Source organism: Colletotrichum godetiae (assembly GCF_030913485.1).
Source record: "Colletotrichum godetiae strain CBS 193.32 chromosome Unknown BDP55scaffold_46, whole genome shotgun sequence".
Classification (NCBI taxonomy): domain Eukaryota; kingdom Fungi; phylum Ascomycota; class Sordariomycetes; order Glomerellales; family Glomerellaceae; genus Colletotrichum; species Colletotrichum godetiae.
The window spans coordinates 180,710-197,947 of record NW_026851294.1 but is presented as its reverse complement, the minus strand read 5'-3'; the positions used below and the strand labels follow the sequence as shown (position 1 = coordinate 197,947).

Genomic DNA, 17,238 nt, shown 5'->3' with positions numbered 1-17,238 from the left:
CGAAGGCGGTATATACGCGAAAGCGAACCGACGGATGACCTTTCGGCTCTCTCTCTTTCTCTCTCGGTCTTTTTTGCTCTGTCTTCCCCTTGTTGGCTGTTGTCTCTCTTGGTTCCGGCTATCGGTGACGCAGGTAGGCCGCAGATGGGTGTCAGCCGCAAGGAAAGCGTGGGTGCGGTGCGGTGCAGTGCAGCCAGCAAGAATGAACAGCTATGCACAGCAGTGCTGCTGGAGGGGCAGCAGAGACAGGTTATGCAGAATTGAGTGGTGGTGGGGGGTTAAAGTCTGCGACTCAAGTCTTTGGTCTGTCTGGTCGAGTCGAGTCGAGTCGAGTCGAGCCAAGTACTGCGTAGGCTCGGGAGCGCCGTCGAGTGTCGAGGCTCAGGTCTGACAAGGGAATAAGGGCTCGCTGTGGCGTAAAGAACGCCTCGGCGCAGTGGGAGGGCTCGGGCCCAAGTAGACGTGACTCGCAGGGCGGACAAAATAGCAGACCTGTTTCAACCCCCTTTTCTTTCTAATTTTGTCCCGTGGTGAAAGGTGGGAGGGAAGGGGGGTGTGTACGGTGTACTGGAGGTAGTATTCAAAGTTTTTGAGAGAAGAAGTCGGAAGGAAGGGTAATAAGACGAGGAAGATGGGATGGGCGTAGGGATTAGAGTATTATGTAGGTGAGAGAGAGGACTGCAGGAATGGATGGAGAGGCAGAGGCGGTCGGAGCGAGAAAGCGAGAAAGTCTGGCCCCAGGAGCAGGCGACAGCGGCGGCGGGTAGCGGTCTGGTCTGGTGGCAGGCAACGCGCAGACGGGCAGGCGGCGGGTGAGCGAGCAGTTAATACCAAAGAAATTGGGGGGAGGGGACGGAGGTGAGAGGGGGGAGAAGTGGGAGTCGAGGGGGAGCGAAAAAGAGAGGGAAAGAAAAATACACAGCGGGACAGTCAGGTTGCGACAGCCAGGTGGTGGTGGTGGTGGTGGTCTTGGTGAATAATAGGTGGTGGCCTGGTGTAAGTAGAGCAAGGTAAGGTAGCGTAGGATGTGTAGCGTCTTTTTGAGGTAAAGTAGGGTCAAGGTGGGGCTTGACGATGAAAAGATTGGATTGCCCTGCAGCTCGGTACAGTTGAGAAATTTGAGACCTCAGGGCAGACTGCAGATTTCCACACTGGCAAGGGCGAGGACGAGGACGAGGACGTGGACCTGAGTGTGAGGTGGGAAGTGAAGTATATTTCGTACGAACACCTTGCCGTAAGCTACAGAAAGGCAAGGTATTAGCACCACGGGCTGCTCTAGGTGAATCGGCGGAAAGCAGCAGAATGGAGAGACTTTGAGCTGGAGACCTGGGACCCTCCCACTCCCTCCACTGCGCTGGTACCGGTACCGCTCTAGGTACTGGCACTGCTGCTAGCTCCACGCAGCTGATCGGAGTGATTCACAAGTACTGCTAGGTTTTTGTCGCTGCTTTGCTTTGCTATGCGTCGCCGTCGAGTGGGTGGTGGGTGTCCAGTCGCTTTTGCTGAGGGAAAAACATACACACAACAGGCCGCGGGCGGCGGGCGGGCGGTGTAAGCGAAGTGAGGTGGCCGGGCCGGTCGAGAGCTTCCAGGTTCACTCCATAAAAGGTACGCGCGCATACAAAGCTACCTTACCTACCTAGCAGGAGAAACAAGGTACCTTGTTGAACACGGGTTAGAGGAGCAATAAGCTGTTCCAGGGAGGAGCGCTGGAAAAGGCTTGTTCTTCCATCTTGTTGTTGCTGGCCTGCACTGCTCAGTGGTCACCGCCTAAAAAGAACTTTGATCTGTCAGCAATCCCCACGACTCGACTACCCCCTTCCATTGTACTTTCTTCGCGGCTCGCCTGCCTTGACTCATTAGAGGGTGGCAGGAAAGTCTGGCCTGCTTGCCCTGCACCAGACCAGTCGTGGACTCGTGGTCGGTGTGACTGACTGCCGTGTGTGGTCCTAGATGGAAGAAGCCCGAAATTGCATGCCTCTTTGGTAATCCAGTCCAGTCTTAAATATCCCTTGTAGTACGCAGTACGCATTACGGATTACCAAGAGCGGATGGAGAGGAAAGTGCGAAGGTCCGAATTGCTACGGCGGTCCGGCCTAGCACTCTCGAATTGCCTTGATCCATGAAATTTGCCAGTCCACTGTACCTCTTATCGTGTACAGAGCCAGCGACCTTCGTCTTACAAGCTGTGTTCTGGACTGGCCCTCGCCGGTGGTAGTGGTGGTGGGAGACTTTTGTAGAGGCGGCGCGTGGACTGCTTTGGGCTTCAAGGTGGTTTGGTTTGTTCGGCGTCGGGGTGGGGAGACGCCTTCAGAACGCGCTTGTAAGCGGTAGTCGGCAAACCCAATCAGTCGACCCTCTTCTCACCCCTTTGGTGTTTACTGTGACAGGTATCCCCAAATCCATTCTAATGCTAGCTATTCTGGCAGGCTTCCCAAGCTTGCTCCGAACGGCACCTTAGCCACTCCGCTGTTGCTGTTGCTGCTGCTGTTACGATTCGGTCTAGCCTCCGATAGATCCAGGGGCTACTAATAATCAAGTGAGTGGTATCAAGGGCATGCCAGAAAAACTTTTCCAACTTGGACGGGGTACTTGCAAAGGACGAGTATTTGGTAGGTACCTATCTTATTTTGTCTTTTTTCTCTTTTTCCAGAATGTGGCATATTCGTTTCCCGTTTCGACGGAGACTATCCGATCACTTCAACATCTTCAGATTGAGGGCGACCGGGGCAGTGACCAGGGACAGGGCTGAGTTGTTGAACCGGACGTGGTCTTTGAAGTGGAAGAAAACGCTCAAACATGTACCGAGGCAAAAGACAAAGATACAAAATGGGTAGCTGACGGTCAAACAGCTACTTGCCTGGACTAATGCTAAAAACATGTACGGATACCTCAATGGCATCCAGTGTTGGTTAGCTCATCTCCATAATAACAGAAGGAAAAAAAAAGTCCGTTCATCTGTCACTCTCGTGGGAAACCCACCGCAACCACCGCCATGCGCAGTGCGGATACAGAGCGGGAAGCAGGCAATAGATGCGGTAACAATAACGTAGCTGCATCGAACGGGGTCTCTGATGAGTGGACCAGGCGTGGGCAGAGACACCGAGATAAGGTTGGGTCAGGTTAGGGTACGAGAGGCACAACTTACAAGAACTGAAAGACTCCGTCTGCAAGGTTCAACAAGACTTCGGAATCCTTGACGTGGCTTCCGATGAGGATCCCTCAGGAACGGCGCTTCCGTACATGACCGATGGAAAAGGCGGGATCAGGTAAACGACATGCAAGACGCGCAGCCCTGAGGGTCTCTGTGTCATGTCTGCGTCTCTGGCCAAGTCGAGCTCCGTCTACAGTGTCTCGTCTTTGGTGCTGCAAATCGACTAGTTTGAGCCACGGAACGGGGTGACGGGGGCTTCTGCCCGCAACATCAGTCCGCCGACTGGACCATTCGGCTGCCGGAAAGCCCATGAATGGAGACTATTGCGCATTTTTGGTCTGGGGCAAGGTGCAGACCAGGTACGCGCCGGCCAAGGGGTGACTTGCCCTTGACTAACAAAGATGTCCGTTTTACCTAGGCTGCGCGATTTATTACTCTTGGGTTTGTCAGTCTTGTGTATCGGCACCCGCCTTGTGATCAGTACCTTCGACCTGGCTGGCTCCGGTACGTCTCCGAAATTTAACAACCATATGGCTTTCTCCAGAGTGCGATTGCGTTTGTGCATAGGCCGGCCTCAGGTGTGTGAAGTGGTCTGTATTAGAAGCCACGCCCGCTTCTGGCGCTCAGTTATTGCCCGCGGCCACCTCGTGGAAAAGACCCGCGGCCTGCGATGAAAGGCTTTGATAATCCGCAGTTTGCGAGAAAAGGGCCTGACATAAGCAGCAGTGTCTGCTGACAGCAACGCAGCGCCAAACTCGGACGAAGCCCTGCGGCCCCTGCCAGCTGCCAGCTGGTTGCTGCAGCGGATGGAGTCGGCTTGTGGCGATGGTCGTCGTGTCATTACGTAGAAAGGCATCGATCATTCCTCCAAGCAGGGCCTTCGCCTGGTTCGAGGACGGCATTGCCAGCGAGGCGGCTTATCAATTTCCAATTGAAGAGAACGCAACTGCAAAGATGCCGTGCCACTTGGCATGATTGTCTCTGACTTGCGTACGTGCCTTGGTGCGCGCTTGGAGAGAGTTGGAGGAACGGTCTGCCGTGGACGCCGGCTTAGCGGCCGTCGCGACTCAATGACCACATTGTTCTGGGATGTACTCCGTAGTGTGTAGGGGCACATGTGTCAAAGGGCAAAGTCAAGCTTCCCGGATTTTGCAGTGCGGTTTGATCGATGACATGGAAGGCAGGGCGGTGCCGTGCAGGTGTTCAGCCCTTGTGTGGTCGAATCGGGACCCGCCAAGACGACATCTGCAAAGAGAAAAGCGGCTTTGCGAACGGCAGTGGGTAGGGCATGGCTGGCTGCGTCCTGGCGCGAGGTAATGTGAGATTCAAGATGCGACTGCGGGCCAAGGACGGAGGGGCATCGGCGAGTGAGCATCCACACAGCGTCTTCCTGAGCCCTGTTGGCGCACTTTGGACTCTTGGAGGGGTTCGCTACCCAGGGTCAGAGGAGAAGGCCAAGACGGGGTCTGCACAGGGTGGACAAGGGCCGTCGTGTGGACTGTGTGCAAGTCTTGGAAGGTCTTGGACGACCTCATGGCGTGGGACAGGGTATGGTCGTGGTCGTGTAGCGTGTGGGAGAGGGGGATTCGCAGAAGAAGCTTGATGGGATTGCGTGAGTCTGTGAGAGCGAGAGACTGAGAGAATGTTCCGTGTGTGTTTCGTTGGCCCTGGATGCTAGGGAAACTTACGAGAGCGATTGGCCGGCCATTTTTCGTATTGTTGACTTTGTGCCTTTTGCTTTTTGGTTGCTCTCGTCTGTGGTTTTTTTTTCTCTCTCCTTCTCTCGCCCCTCAGCTCGGCTTATTTCGGTACTTCAGGGTTTGTGTGAGGTAAAAATTCGAGAATGGGGACATGAGAAATGGCGGGAGAAAAAAGTTGAAGGGAAAAAAAGAACGTCTCAACGTCTACAGTGTACGGTATGCTAAGGTACGGCAAAAGACGTCCAGAAGGTACCCGAGTACGTGACTTCCTGTGTTGAAGGCAGGTCCTCTTTCCTGCAGACGCCCAGTATCGCGGCAAGCGGCGTACTGTCAAATGGTATTAGCCGCATGCGTACCCCGCACAGTGTCTGCGCAAGCCGATGACGTTTGCAGCTGCGGGTATGAGTACTTGCACACCAAAGTCTGGAAGGCCCAGGAAATACCAAGCCGGCAAGAGGTACCGTACCGTCCTCATTCTATTCCGCTGTTCTCCATTCTTCATCGGCCCCAGAATGAGAAAGTCTCCCCTTCCTCTTTTTTTCTTTCTTAGCCACTTACTTAGTAGGTAGGTATTCTCCCCCTTGTTCAATGTTGTGGCCTTGTTTGTACGGGTACCCTATGTTTCTCTTCATTGTTTATCCCGTCTCTCTTACTTGTCCAATCCATCTCATTTGCTGCCTTTGACTCGATCCAAATTGAACATTACATCCAACACTTATTTACCTCAGAAAAGTGAAAGAAAGGTGTTGACCACTGACCAGTGACCTTCATGTTTAAACCTCCATTCTTGTGGAGCCCCCGAATCAGACCGCATTGAATCTCGGCTTTTCCCTTTCGCTAGGTACTTGTCTCCCCGACTGCATCGTTCGTACCCTGAACCCTCTCGCATCTCCAAACCTCCCTCTTACTCGCTGGGAAAGCGTTGCATGGAATGTGCTTGACTACCTACTTGCTAGCCGCTGCTGCACCCAGCGTAGTCCTTGCCGTCTCAACAACACGCCGGTCTCCTTCTTCCATCCTCCATCCGTCCATCCATCACTCAGCGCTCTACCCTGCCTTGCTTCTCGGGAGACTGGCCTTTCCTTATGATCCCCCTCCTCTCCCAGGTCGTGTGACTCTCAACCTCAAGACTAGGAGGAATTCGGGTTTGTCTTGAACTGCGCGACCACACAACCATGGAGCCCCCATGCGATTGTGTAACGTTTCTTGGCATCCACTCCTTGCCTTCTCATCCCCCAACTGATAGGTAATCTCATTCTCAGCAATGACCTCAATGTCTCCCGATTCTCCTTCATCGACACCCATTGGCTCGCTATCTACAGTATTCTCCATTCCTCGCCGCCGACATCCGCAACTCCCACCCTCAACTTGCAAGGCTCCCGCACCCTGCAACTCCATGCCAGTTCCATAAGTCTAACCAGCCTCTACCCTCCTTCTCCCGCTCTTGGGTTGTCATCCCCAGATGCACTTAACTTGAGGTTGCAGTTCAAAACACTCGGCTGAGACCCAGTCGAAGCGCCCCAGGCCTGGCCGTTTGCAGACTAACTACCTCCAAAAACCTCGGTTTGATGCCTCTTATCCGTACTAATTAGTCTTACAATATGTCTCCGTACCTCTCCGCAAATCACCTCCATGAGCCCACATGGTTGTTGCGGCCCATGCACCATGATCCATCCCCCTTTCGCCTGTTGCATGCAGTGGTGCCGCCGCACTCTGTCAGTACTTTAGTCGGACATGCGGCAGACACGAGCAATCAGAGACATGTCAACACAAGACGAACCTGCCAGCACCCGTTCCAGATTGCCGGTACGGTCGCATCATCTTGTTGCCCATGGACCATCTTGATCTCGCTAAGGCGGTACATCCCCCTCTTACCCCGGCCCTCGTTACCGTCTTATGGCTTCACTTGTGAACAGACACAGGCAGGCAGGCAGGCAGGCAGGCAGGCAGGCAGGCAGAGAATAGTACTTGTCCGTACAGACATGATCCGGTCACCACTTGGGCAACGCGACCACAACACACACAAAACACTCCACTCCTGCATTTTGTCTTCCGCTATGAGGCATTTCCCATCCATGTCTTTCAGCCCCCTCATTGACTACTCACATAGTACCTGCAATAACTCAATTCGACTCGTCTTTCCGATGCTGCGGCCGCGCCCGTTTCTGTGCCTCCTCTCTGGAGTCTCGCGCAACTCTCGGCTTTCCTCATTGGCTCACGCTAAGAGTTGATTCGATGCTCCTCTGCTTGCTTCAGTCTCCAGATGACCTGCAGACTAGCTCAACCAAAGGCGCCGGGTATCACCTTGGTTTTCTCCTAGCTACAGCAGCAAAGCAGCCATGCCATGTTAGTTGCAAAGCTGTCCAACCGTCAGTGGCCCCGGGAGTTCAGAGCTCTCTCCCGGAGTCTCTCCCCTTCACACCCATTTCTGCCAAGCCTTTTGGTTGTTGTTGCTGGCCCTGCCTCCCATATACGGTATACCTAAAGGCATGTGAGGTTGGAGTTGGGGTGTCTGCACGACTCTGCAGGACGAACAATAAGCATGGGATAGCTGCAGCTGGCGGCCTCTTAATTGCGGACCTCTGCCCCAGGCTCCTCCTCCTACCCGGCTGGGCTTGCTTGGCTTGGCTTTGCAGCTCTCATTTCATCCCATGAGCAGTAGCTGCTGCAGTCTGCAGCACAAGGACGACTACTTCCCCTCACCGTCTCGCCAGAGGTTCCACGGCCTCGAGCGGTTAATTCACTGCTTCCTTCCTGGGAAAAGGCTTGGCACCGTCCATTCGGGGAACTGGAAACCGTCCGAAAGACAACCTTGAGTTCCACACTCAACCGAAAGTCCGCAGACCACGACAATCGACCCATCTCGGGGCGTAGGCGGGCGAGTAGAGGCCGCGCGGGGAAGGACGAGGAGGATGCCCTGGTATTGGTGCCAAGAACAAATCACTTTTCCAGTTTGTGCTTTTCACTAGGCTCAGTGCAGTGTATGACTGACTGGCTTCTGGTCTATCGAGTTGCTCTTCCCCATGTGCCCTCGCCCCGCGCAAGGCGCTCCTTTGGCGCGAAAGACAATCATCCGCCTCTCGGGATGTCCCAAGAAGAGCACTGCCGTTGATCTGTTTGACAAGTCACTCACCAACGGTACGATTCAACGGAGCGTACGTACGTAGCCTCGGGTCTATCCTCTTGACCCCCCCCCCCCCCCCCCCCGGCCGACGGATTGGCGGTGATGTAGACACCACCTCTCACCTCACACCTCACTTCACCTTTATCCCCGGGCGACCTCGTGCAAACAAGCTCGCAGCTCAGTGGCTCGTTTCGCTTACCCAGCAGTTCGGCGCATTCTATGATGTCTGGTGTTACGCCAGCACGGCGGCACCCTTCCCACTCTGCACCAGCCCGCCCGGCGGAAACGTCAGCCGGAACTGGTGGCGATGCATGTGCCCGGCCGGCCGGCCGGCCACCACCACGGGTAGGTATCAAGATTTGGCTCTTTCTCTCTCTCTTCTTTGACAGGCTTCTGGAGGAGGGGGGGAGGAAGCATGTCATTTGTCCTACTGTATTAAACCCCCCAGTCGTCGCGTCTCGATGGAGCTATCTGGCGGGATTGGCTCTTAGACGGTCTCACTCTCGCAATCATTTGGCTATCTAGGTATTCAAACAACGTCGGGTGCAACTCGACGATTGCATCCCAAGCATCCCAAAATCCCATCCCTTCCCTTCCCCCCCATCTTAGTGCCCGCAGCAACCCCACGGGTACCTGAGGTGTTCATCGGGAATCACTAGTCAGCCCTATTGCGATCATGTACAGCTCCGTATCTCACGCGCCTGTGGTCGTTATTTCTCGTCCCCCCCTTGCCATTTCTTATCTTGTCGAACCAGAGAATGAGAAGTAAAACGGTGGACCGTCGCAAGCCGCTGGCCGCTCCGGTCAGGGGGTGTTTTGGAGGTGGCTGGCGGAAAGCGGTGAGCATTTTGCGTCGCGTTTCCGCTCACCTTTTGGCAACGAAATTTCCCGCCGTGGCGAATCCAGTTGATGAAGAGAAAGATTTCGATGCTTTATAATCGAGATTGTGTTATTCGGTGGTGCTTTAGATACCTACAATCTCAGCACGTGGCACTCCGATATTTACTTCAGGGGGGTTGTGAACCGGCGGTCACGTTTGAATGGGTTGCTCCATCTTTCAGATATAACGCGCTTGTCGAACTTTTATATCAGTTCTCATATGGTAATGAACAGCGCCATGTAAGAGAGAACAGAGGGTGTTTGCTCGTTGGGCTCGGCTAAAGCTTAGCCTGTTTTGACATTGTCTCTGGATCCCGTCTCCTGTGAGCCTCGACTCTCACTCGTCGTCTTTTGGTGATGTTTCTTTCGGGTGAATGCGGATTCCTCTTGGAACTCCAGTAGACAGATATGACGAATGAGGGCCAGGAACATGCAGTGTTTCTCTACAATGTGTAACAGCGGACGAACGACTCGTTCAGAGGGGGCTGTCAGTCTGCCTTGAACTCGGCTGGAGCTGAGGTGAGACCTTGGGAATTTGGGAAAGATGAAGGGGTGGGGGGGTTCGTTTGTGGGTGGTGTGTTGAGACATTGTGAGTTGTCTCTTGAGTGAGGTGAGGTGCTGTACATTCTGTCCGTCTCAGCCGCATCAGGTCCGGCTGGTATGTTCGTCATTGCTATAAGCAGGAAAACCTCGAGCCTCGAGGTCAACAACATGACCCGTTTTAGACTGCGGGCAAGGTCTTGACCCATGCCGCTGAAAGATGTGGCGTTGTTTCGGGTCAAAGTCAGCCACGGTGAGAACTTCATCGTTTCCTCAAAAGTAAATGACACCAATGAGTCAAGGCTGTAGGCGTTCCGTGGGAGGGGTTCGTGTTGGGCGTTGGTCACTCAATTGCCCGGGTTGAGCTCTGATCAGTTTAAGTTGTTGCTTGAAAAAATTCGGAGTGACTGCAGCCACTGATGAGTTCCTTCGATCAATGGGAGAACAAATAGTGCACCCCAGTAATACTAGCTGCCAGATCTTCCTACCATTGGATCAGTGGGCGTCACCCAGTTGTCTGAAGGGTAGATCGTAGGCGTACAATCTGAGCGTATCTCGTCGTCCTTCACACTGGAGCAAGTAGTCTTTTGGCCATTGAAAGTCTCTCTCTCATGTGTGCGTCGAAAAGAATCTGAACCATGGATTAGAAAACAACCTCGCAATAGTTCCAATGGCTGATGAGTGCGCAGCGGCTGGATGTGCTATATAATGATTATATTTGCTGGCGGCCATCAATGTGCCATGTTAGTTGTATGTATCCGGCTTAATCTTCTCCGATAACCAATGGCCTCAGGTGCCTGTTGTTTGCAAATGCAAGTCAAGAACGTGGATCTCATGGACTTTGTCATAGGGGGCTTCCCAGAATGAGACTCTCTTCCGTTAATGAAGGTGAACTCTGTCATCGTGCCATAGTTCACAGCAATCTGGAGATTTCAATGTCAGTCAGTCAGTCGGAAGCTCTGTTGCAAAAATCATGCCAGGACCATACTATAGGAACCAGAACTTGATTTTCGTAGCAAACTTCGTAAACGCCACCTATGCTTACCCGCCTGTCGAGGCTGACAGTCACGTATAGAACGTTGTCATCTGCAATGGATATCCTGCTCTTTGACCGGCTCTGTTCATTGATTCGTATTTGATCGTCTCTGGTCCCCGGAAATTAGGCGTTGAAGTTCCCAAAATTAGAGATGACGCGCGTATTGGGCTTTTCCATCGAAGTAGGCGCCGCTGGGAGTCGTGCCTCTCCCCATGCACATCGTGAGAAGGGCCAACTGAGTAGTTGATCGTGGAGCACATAAATAGATCATTGTTGGTGCCACCGTCACCCACGTTCACTGGCGTCTCTCGGAGTTTTACCGTTTTCGCGTTGGTCGAGGCTGGATTGCCTTTGTTGGTCGTGCCCAGGTCTACTTCTCCAATACCACCAACGCTGAGTGTTGAGTCTGTTAAACCAGTAACAGAAAGGAACCTGCCGACCTGGCTTACATTGAGTGATTCGTCCTCTAGTTCTGTTCGTTGAAACAGCAAGGACCCGCCAAATTTTGTCTCGTGCTTGTCAGGCCAGAACTCACAACCATGGAGTGTCCTAATATTATTGTGCGTCAATGGTGCCTTGCACATGATCTGTCAGTACTTGGTCGTATTCCTTCCCATCTACAGGAGGACCATCGACTGAGTTCCAGAAGCAGGGCCCACTGCAGCTTTTCCTTGATCTCAAACGCATCTACGTACACGTCCGTTCCCACTTTGTCGTTGAACATGTCCCGCCATTGCGACGCCACAGGAACATGAAATCTTTTGGAAATGCTATCTTTAGTTCCGGGAGATTTCACAGCAGCATTCAAGTATCCTCTAATGTTGTAACAGTCAGCTCTGACCTTGTTGTTGGTGGTGTCTCTTCGAGCAAGTGTAAGGTCGAAATCGAAAGTCAGAGTGAAGGCGTTAGATATGACGTCCTTGATTGGGAAACCAACGGATATACTTTGATCTGAACAGAGAATTGGCTTTGGAAGGCTGTAACTCACTCAGTGGTTTCCTGGAGTCATTCAGCTTGTCTGGGCAGATGAACAACATGAGGCGACTGGAGTTGTCGTTCCATTTCTTCAATGAAGCTTTAGCATCAGAATCGCCCGTCATGAGCATGAATCCAGAGCCTGTCTTGTTCGGATCTACCTCTCCCACATCAGGTTCAACGCCTATGTTGACAAGGCTATACCTGGATCTTGCCAGATCGAGAGCGTCGCCAAATTCAACTAAGTTCGTGTGTGATAGAATTTGGGTATTCCATGGGGTTGCTACTGTCCCAAGCGCCATAGAAATCGTAAGACACCAGGTTGATTCCATTGACCTGGACTTCCATCCCTGTCGGGTCAAAGTGTCGACGAGAGCAGTATGATGATGGGGTCATGAATGCCACGATCTAGTCTTTACCGCTCGCTTTGATGGCTGCGAGGAGCTCCAGCCTTTAAGAAGCGTGCTATAGTGCTCGCTATAACCTTGCAAATCACCTTAGCCGTCGGCGCCAGGACACTCCCAGTCCATAAATTCTTGAGCAGTATTCCGTGATCTGGTTGTACAGTAAGATTCTTTATATCGGACCCCCATTTCATCTCGCAATAAAACAAGGTGTCCGCCGAAGTCTGGTCATTCATTCGTTGGTTGAAGGCTGAATATTGCATCAAATAGCTGGACTTATCAACTCTGTTGTAGCCATTTTCAGATAACAATCTAGTCAGCCTATGAGACTGCGAATTCCTTGTTCGATGCCATGAAGGGAAGACCTTCTGCCACGGGCCGGGAACGCTGAATGTCCAACCTCACACCGCGATGACTATCTTCAAGTTTAGATTCCTAGCTTCGACGTTGCCGATAGACTTGTACAATTCAGTGTCAATAACGTCCATTCGAGTCAGTAAAAAGGCGTCTGTGATATAGCCAAACGAGACAGATAAATGCATCAAGAGCTGAAGAGGTACTTCCTCAAGACCCATGGTACCACAAGGACCCATGGTCCTCATATAAAACCATCTAGAGCAAGGGCATGCAGAGTCTCCGAGTGTGAGACGTCACACCCGCCGAAGAAGTATCCGCGGAGGTCCCCCATGGGCTGAATAGAGGATTTCCGCGTCAGTGGCCCACCGCCTTATGGGCAATAGGACCTCCCATCCTCACGACCTAAAATCCGACCTGTTCATCGTAGTGGTATCAATAGTCGATCTCATCGCCGCAGACCCATACGCCCCGCCCTCCATCGAAGCCATCATCTTCCTCATCGACGAACCATCCTGCCCACCAGGACCCCTCAAATTCACCGCCTCGGCAAATATACGCAGCTGTATCGGGAACCGCGGGTTGCCATACCGCTCAATAATATCAGCCTTCTCGACAGCGGACCCCAAGTCATAATAATAATCATCATTATCATCATCTCCATCATCCCCCTCCGCCCCGTCCAAGCGCTCGCACGCCGCCTGCTTCTTGGGACACCACCAAGCGGGCAACAGCCCCTTCCGCTTCGCAGCTTTCTTCATAACCCGCCGGAACCCTTCCAGTCCGTCCTCCGCGCCGCCGTAGATGCTGTCCTCGACCGCGTCCCCGTCAATATTAAACTAGTCCTCGACGCGCAGCCGATAGGCGTCAACAAGGAGGCGGTAGACGTCCGCCTCGGGCCGGTCGTGGAGCCAGGTGCCGTTGTCCAGCTTTGTAAAGGGCCGGTTGATGGGTTGGTCTAGGCCCTTTGGCGGGGATAGCGCGGTGCCGGTGGATGTGGGGTCGCCACCGGCGCCGGTAGGACCGCCGGCGCGGGGTCGTGCGGAGGCGTCGGTACGGCCGCAGGTCTTTTTGTGGGATTTCTAGTCGGCTTTTTGACAGTCGCGGGAGCAGTATGGTATTGTGGAGCACTTTGCGCAGTTTCTTAGGGTGATCTGGGGCGGTCCTCTTTTACAGACTGTGCAGGACGACATGTTGTTTGAGATGGGCTGGACGGGTTCGAGATTGAGGGAGTATCTGGAAAGGGATCAAGATCGAGAGTGCCTACCCAGGCGATGTTCAAACGAACGGCAGTTGGCCTATATACCCAGGAAGTACAGCCACCCTGGAGAAGGCACCCTATCATTTTGGCTATATCACGTGAAAACACATAATCATCTAAGGTAATGGAGGGGTGGTCCATGATGGCGGGTAGAAGTAAATTGTACATCGTCAATAACGAAGAGAGAAAAAGGTGACGTGTCGGGTCTGTAGACTTTGACTCTGCAAAGAGTTGACGGCATCTGGTTGTTGGTGGCAGTCCATCGAGAACAAATGATATGTGACACGGCATACCGTATGGATTGAGAGGGCTAACATGCTTGCATACCCAGTCTCCAAAGACAGCTCTTGATTAAACCATGATAACCAGCCTTCAGGTATCAAAAAAGAAAACGAACTCTTTCTCTCATGATTGCCACGAACAGGTGTCATATTCAAAAGGAAAATTATCCAGGTAATAAAAGCTGTTTCCATGCCTGTCCGTAAAACGCCGGGCCGTGTGTCTCCTCAATCCCTCACACTGCGCCCCATTCTCAACTCTCCTCCTTCTCCTCCCCAGTCTTGGCTTTCGAAGCACCAGTCATGCTATGAACCAAATCAGCGAACCGGCCCTTGGAAGCAGCCAGGTTCGTGTCGGTCTTTGGCGTCCCCACGGGCGTGACGCCCGCCGACGTGCCCTCCACGACGTTGGCTACCTCCTTGTAATGCTCGCGGTCTTTAACGAAGCGCGTTAGGTACATGGTCTTCTGACGCGTCTGCTTCCTCATGATACGCTCCACCTCGGCCTCGTACGCCTTGTCGTAGATATTGAAGTCGACGTTGGTCGGCGACTCGGCCACGGCGCCGGCCGAGGGCTCGTCCTTGTCGAACTCGTCCCGGGACCCGATGCCGATGCCGAGGATGCGGGGTTCCGAGTCGGACCTCTCGGGGGGTGCGGTCTTGGTGACGTCAGCGAGGCTATTCTTCTTGAGGAACTCGCGGCGTTTTGAGAGGAGGGCTTCGATGTCCTCATGCAGCGCGCCCAAGCGGGGAGAGTCCGATTGGGAGCCTTCGCGTGATTTGGCGTTTCTTTGCCTCGTGAGAATGTTCTTGAACTTGTGGATTGCTTTCATCTGTCGTAGCTGTTAGTTTCTTTATATCGCGGCAAGAACCGTGAGGTACGCTGCTCACCACGCAAAGGAGATGGTTCATCTTCCGCGTAAAGGCGCGGTTGAGCTCAAGCTCGTTTGGGGGCTCCACGGTGTTCGAGCAGTTTTCTTCCTTTGAAAGCAAAGCATCTGTCCCTTGTTTCGTGACCCACGGATGTTCCTGGTTCATGATCAGCAAGAAAGCCCAGCAGTCGCGGAAGAAGAACCAGTACTCACCCGCAACTCGTGCATCTTGATACGTTTCTGGGGGTCCTTTTCCAAAATCCTGCTGATAAGGTCCACAAAGTCGGGGTTCTCATCCTCGGGTAGCTCAGGGGAGTCTGTCTTGATGGCTTCGTACATTTCAAGCACGCCCTCTTGCTCGAATGGAATTTTGCCATATCGTAGACAGTACAGCGATATGCCCATGGACCAGATATCCGTAGCCTTGCCATCCACATCGCCATGCCTTACCACGCAAAGCTCGGGGGCAAGGAACGCCGGAGACCCTGCCGATTTAGCCGTTTTCATGGGGTCGCCCGGCTTCTCGAACATCTCGGAGACGCCGAAGTCCACAATCTTGAGCACATCGTCATTGGTAAGGAGAAGGTTGTCCGGCTTGATATCCCGGTGGATAACGCCTTGCTCATGTACTAGACGGTGTCAGTCAGGCTGGACAGGGCCCATGTGGTAGCCAACTTACAGTATTCGATGCCTAGAATCAAGTCTCGGAACCAATAACGACACGAATCTTCAGCGTACGGCTTCGCCTTCTCGTTGAGGCCAACCTTCATTACGACTCCCTTTTTGCACATTTCGAGGACCATGTACAGAGAGTCCTCTTCCGGGTCGTCCAACACTTCAATCAGCTGGACCAGGTTTGGGTGGTTTAGCTTCTTCATGATGGCAATCTCCTCTCTAATAAAGAACAGAGCATCGTTGACGTTCCAACCAGCATTGCCCTCCTCGCCAAAATGAGGCGATAGCGGCGCGTTAAGACTAACACGGGGAGCGAAGCGCTGGGGTCGGCGAGCGCCCTGCCGCAAGATGTTGGACTGCGCGCGTTTACGGAGCCGAACTTTAGAGAACTCTTTGACGGCCTACAGGTGGACGTGAGCATGGGGGTCATCATCACTTTGCAAGCTTAGGAGGCCCATACATATTCAGTGCCAAATTGGTCCGTCGCGAGGTGGACGGCACCGTAAGAGCCCCGGCCAATTTCCTCCTTAATGATGTACTGGTTGATGCGGTGGTGACTTGAGCCATCCTGAGCTTCGGTGCCGTATTCCGTCACAGCGTTGAGCGTTTCCTGTAGCAGTTTCTCGGTGAGTTTCTCTGAATCTGGTGCTCAATGCCCGGGTTCGTCGTCATCGCAGCTACCCCGCCCCCACCAAGCACAACCAGCTACAGCGGGGCAGATCGAGAGCTGGGTTTTCAACGGAGCTTGGCGAAACAAAGAACACGCACCTTGACTTCACGATGAGCTGAAGGAGTTCGGCGGTGATGCCGCATGGGACTCTGGAACTTTGATGGTTGGGCAGCCGAATCGGATCTGTACCGCGCAGCGCGAGCAGGTGGTTAGAGTGTAGCTCGGCGCGCAGTGGTGGAGCGCGCGGGGGAGGCAGTGCAAAGTTGCAGCGCAGCGCAGAGAAGCAAGGTGATTTACGGAGTAAGTGCAGTGAACTAACGTACATGGGGGCGGCGAGCGGCGGACGAGTCTCGGCGGGCCCTTCGCCGTGGAACCCTACCGCGATGGTGGGCGAGGCCATGCTTGAGGTAGCGAGGGTCGTTGAGGCCATGGCCGTCGTCGGCGGGCTCTGAGGTTCGCCGGGTTCCGTCATGGTTTTTGCCTTGCGCGAGGCTGAGACTGAGAGTTGTAGATGGGAGGGTTGTGTTGTAAGCTTGACGTGATGTTGGAGAAGCAATGTTGGAGACGTGCGAGTGAGGTGGGGTGAGAGTGAGAGCGACAGAGCTAGCTGCAATGCTCTGCTTTGCTCATTCGGAGTTTTGCTATTAATAACGGCCGAGGTACGGATACACGAGCACACACTCAGACGTAGGACAATCTAAGATATGACGGACAGGCGCGAACGACCGGACGAGCGAGCGATGGAGCTGTCAACGTTTTGAACCTCGAGGCGCGCGTGTGTGAGGTGAGGAAACCGAAAGCGACGTCAAAAGAAAGGAAATAATAAGCAAGGGCACTAGGATTCGCGAAAACGAGACGACAGCTGAGCTTTAAAACCCGACCGAGAGGAAACTGGGCCGGGGGGTGGTGGGAAGAGAGAAGTACAGATATACATAGTACGGTAGAAAAGAAGGTGGGAAAAGAATAGGCGTTTCTCATTCAGCTCTTCAGGTTCAAAGTGTGCCCCCTTCCAGCCCCCACGTCTCTCAGGTCTTTTCCTTTCCAAGGATCACCTCGCAATCTCCAGTTTCTCAGCGCCCTACGAAAAGCCTAGGTTCCGTCTTATCCATTTTCACGGCTCCTCATATCCATGCCCAGCTTCTTTGCCCGTTGTCATTGGGCGCATGGTAGAATTCCCATCATGGGCTGACTAGTGTGCTCCCCTCGTAGGGCCAGCTCCGAACCCCTCCTTGCAGTCGTTGCGCCAAAGAATTACGTTCCGTCCGGGGGGTCCACCACAAGGCAGAGTGACACCCCCTGCCAGTACCAATAGGTA

At 53.4% G+C, this 17,238-nt stretch overlaps 3 protein-coding genes across 3 annotated transcripts; all 3 read right to left on the bottom strand.

Annotated features, from left to right (window-relative positions):
- Positions 1 to 12,094: 12,094 nt before the first annotated feature.
- On the bottom strand, positions 12,095 to 12,537 carry BDP55DRAFT_752714 (uncharacterized protein). The gene has a single exon (XM_060580673.1). It carries the CDS (start codon positions 12,413 to 12,415, stop codon positions 12,215 to 12,217), a length of 201 nt encoding a protein of 66 aa, XP_060425522.1. The 5' UTR covers positions 12,416 to 12,537; the 3' UTR covers positions 12,095 to 12,214.
- A 28-nt stretch (positions 12,538 to 12,565) lies between these two features.
- On the bottom strand, positions 12,566 to 13,451 carry BDP55DRAFT_706805 (uncharacterized protein; the record flags this gene model as incomplete). Its single annotated transcript, XM_060578064.1, has 3 exons — positions 13,267 to 13,451; positions 13,008 to 13,125; positions 12,566 to 12,974 (listed from the first exon to the last, which is right to left on the bottom strand). Exons 1-3 carry the CDS (start codon positions 13,358 to 13,360, stop codon positions 12,566 to 12,568), a joined length of 621 nt encoding a protein of 206 aa, XP_060425521.1. The 5' UTR covers positions 13,361 to 13,451.
- Positions 13,452 to 13,515: 64 nt separating this feature from the next.
- Positions 13,516 to 16,850, bottom strand: BDP55DRAFT_675830 (kinase-like domain-containing protein). Its single transcript, XM_060575772.1, has 7 exons — positions 16,247 to 16,850; positions 16,022 to 16,106; positions 15,714 to 15,863; positions 15,258 to 15,654; positions 14,792 to 15,207; positions 14,598 to 14,735; positions 13,516 to 14,539 (listed from the first exon to the last, which is right to left on the bottom strand). The coding sequence occupies exons 1-7, from the start codon at positions 16,393 to 16,395 to the stop codon at positions 13,961 to 13,963; spliced, it is 1,914 nt and encodes a 637-aa protein (XP_060425520.1). The 5' UTR covers positions 16,396 to 16,850; the 3' UTR covers positions 13,516 to 13,960.
- Between the last annotated feature and the right edge of the window lie 388 nt (positions 16,851 to 17,238).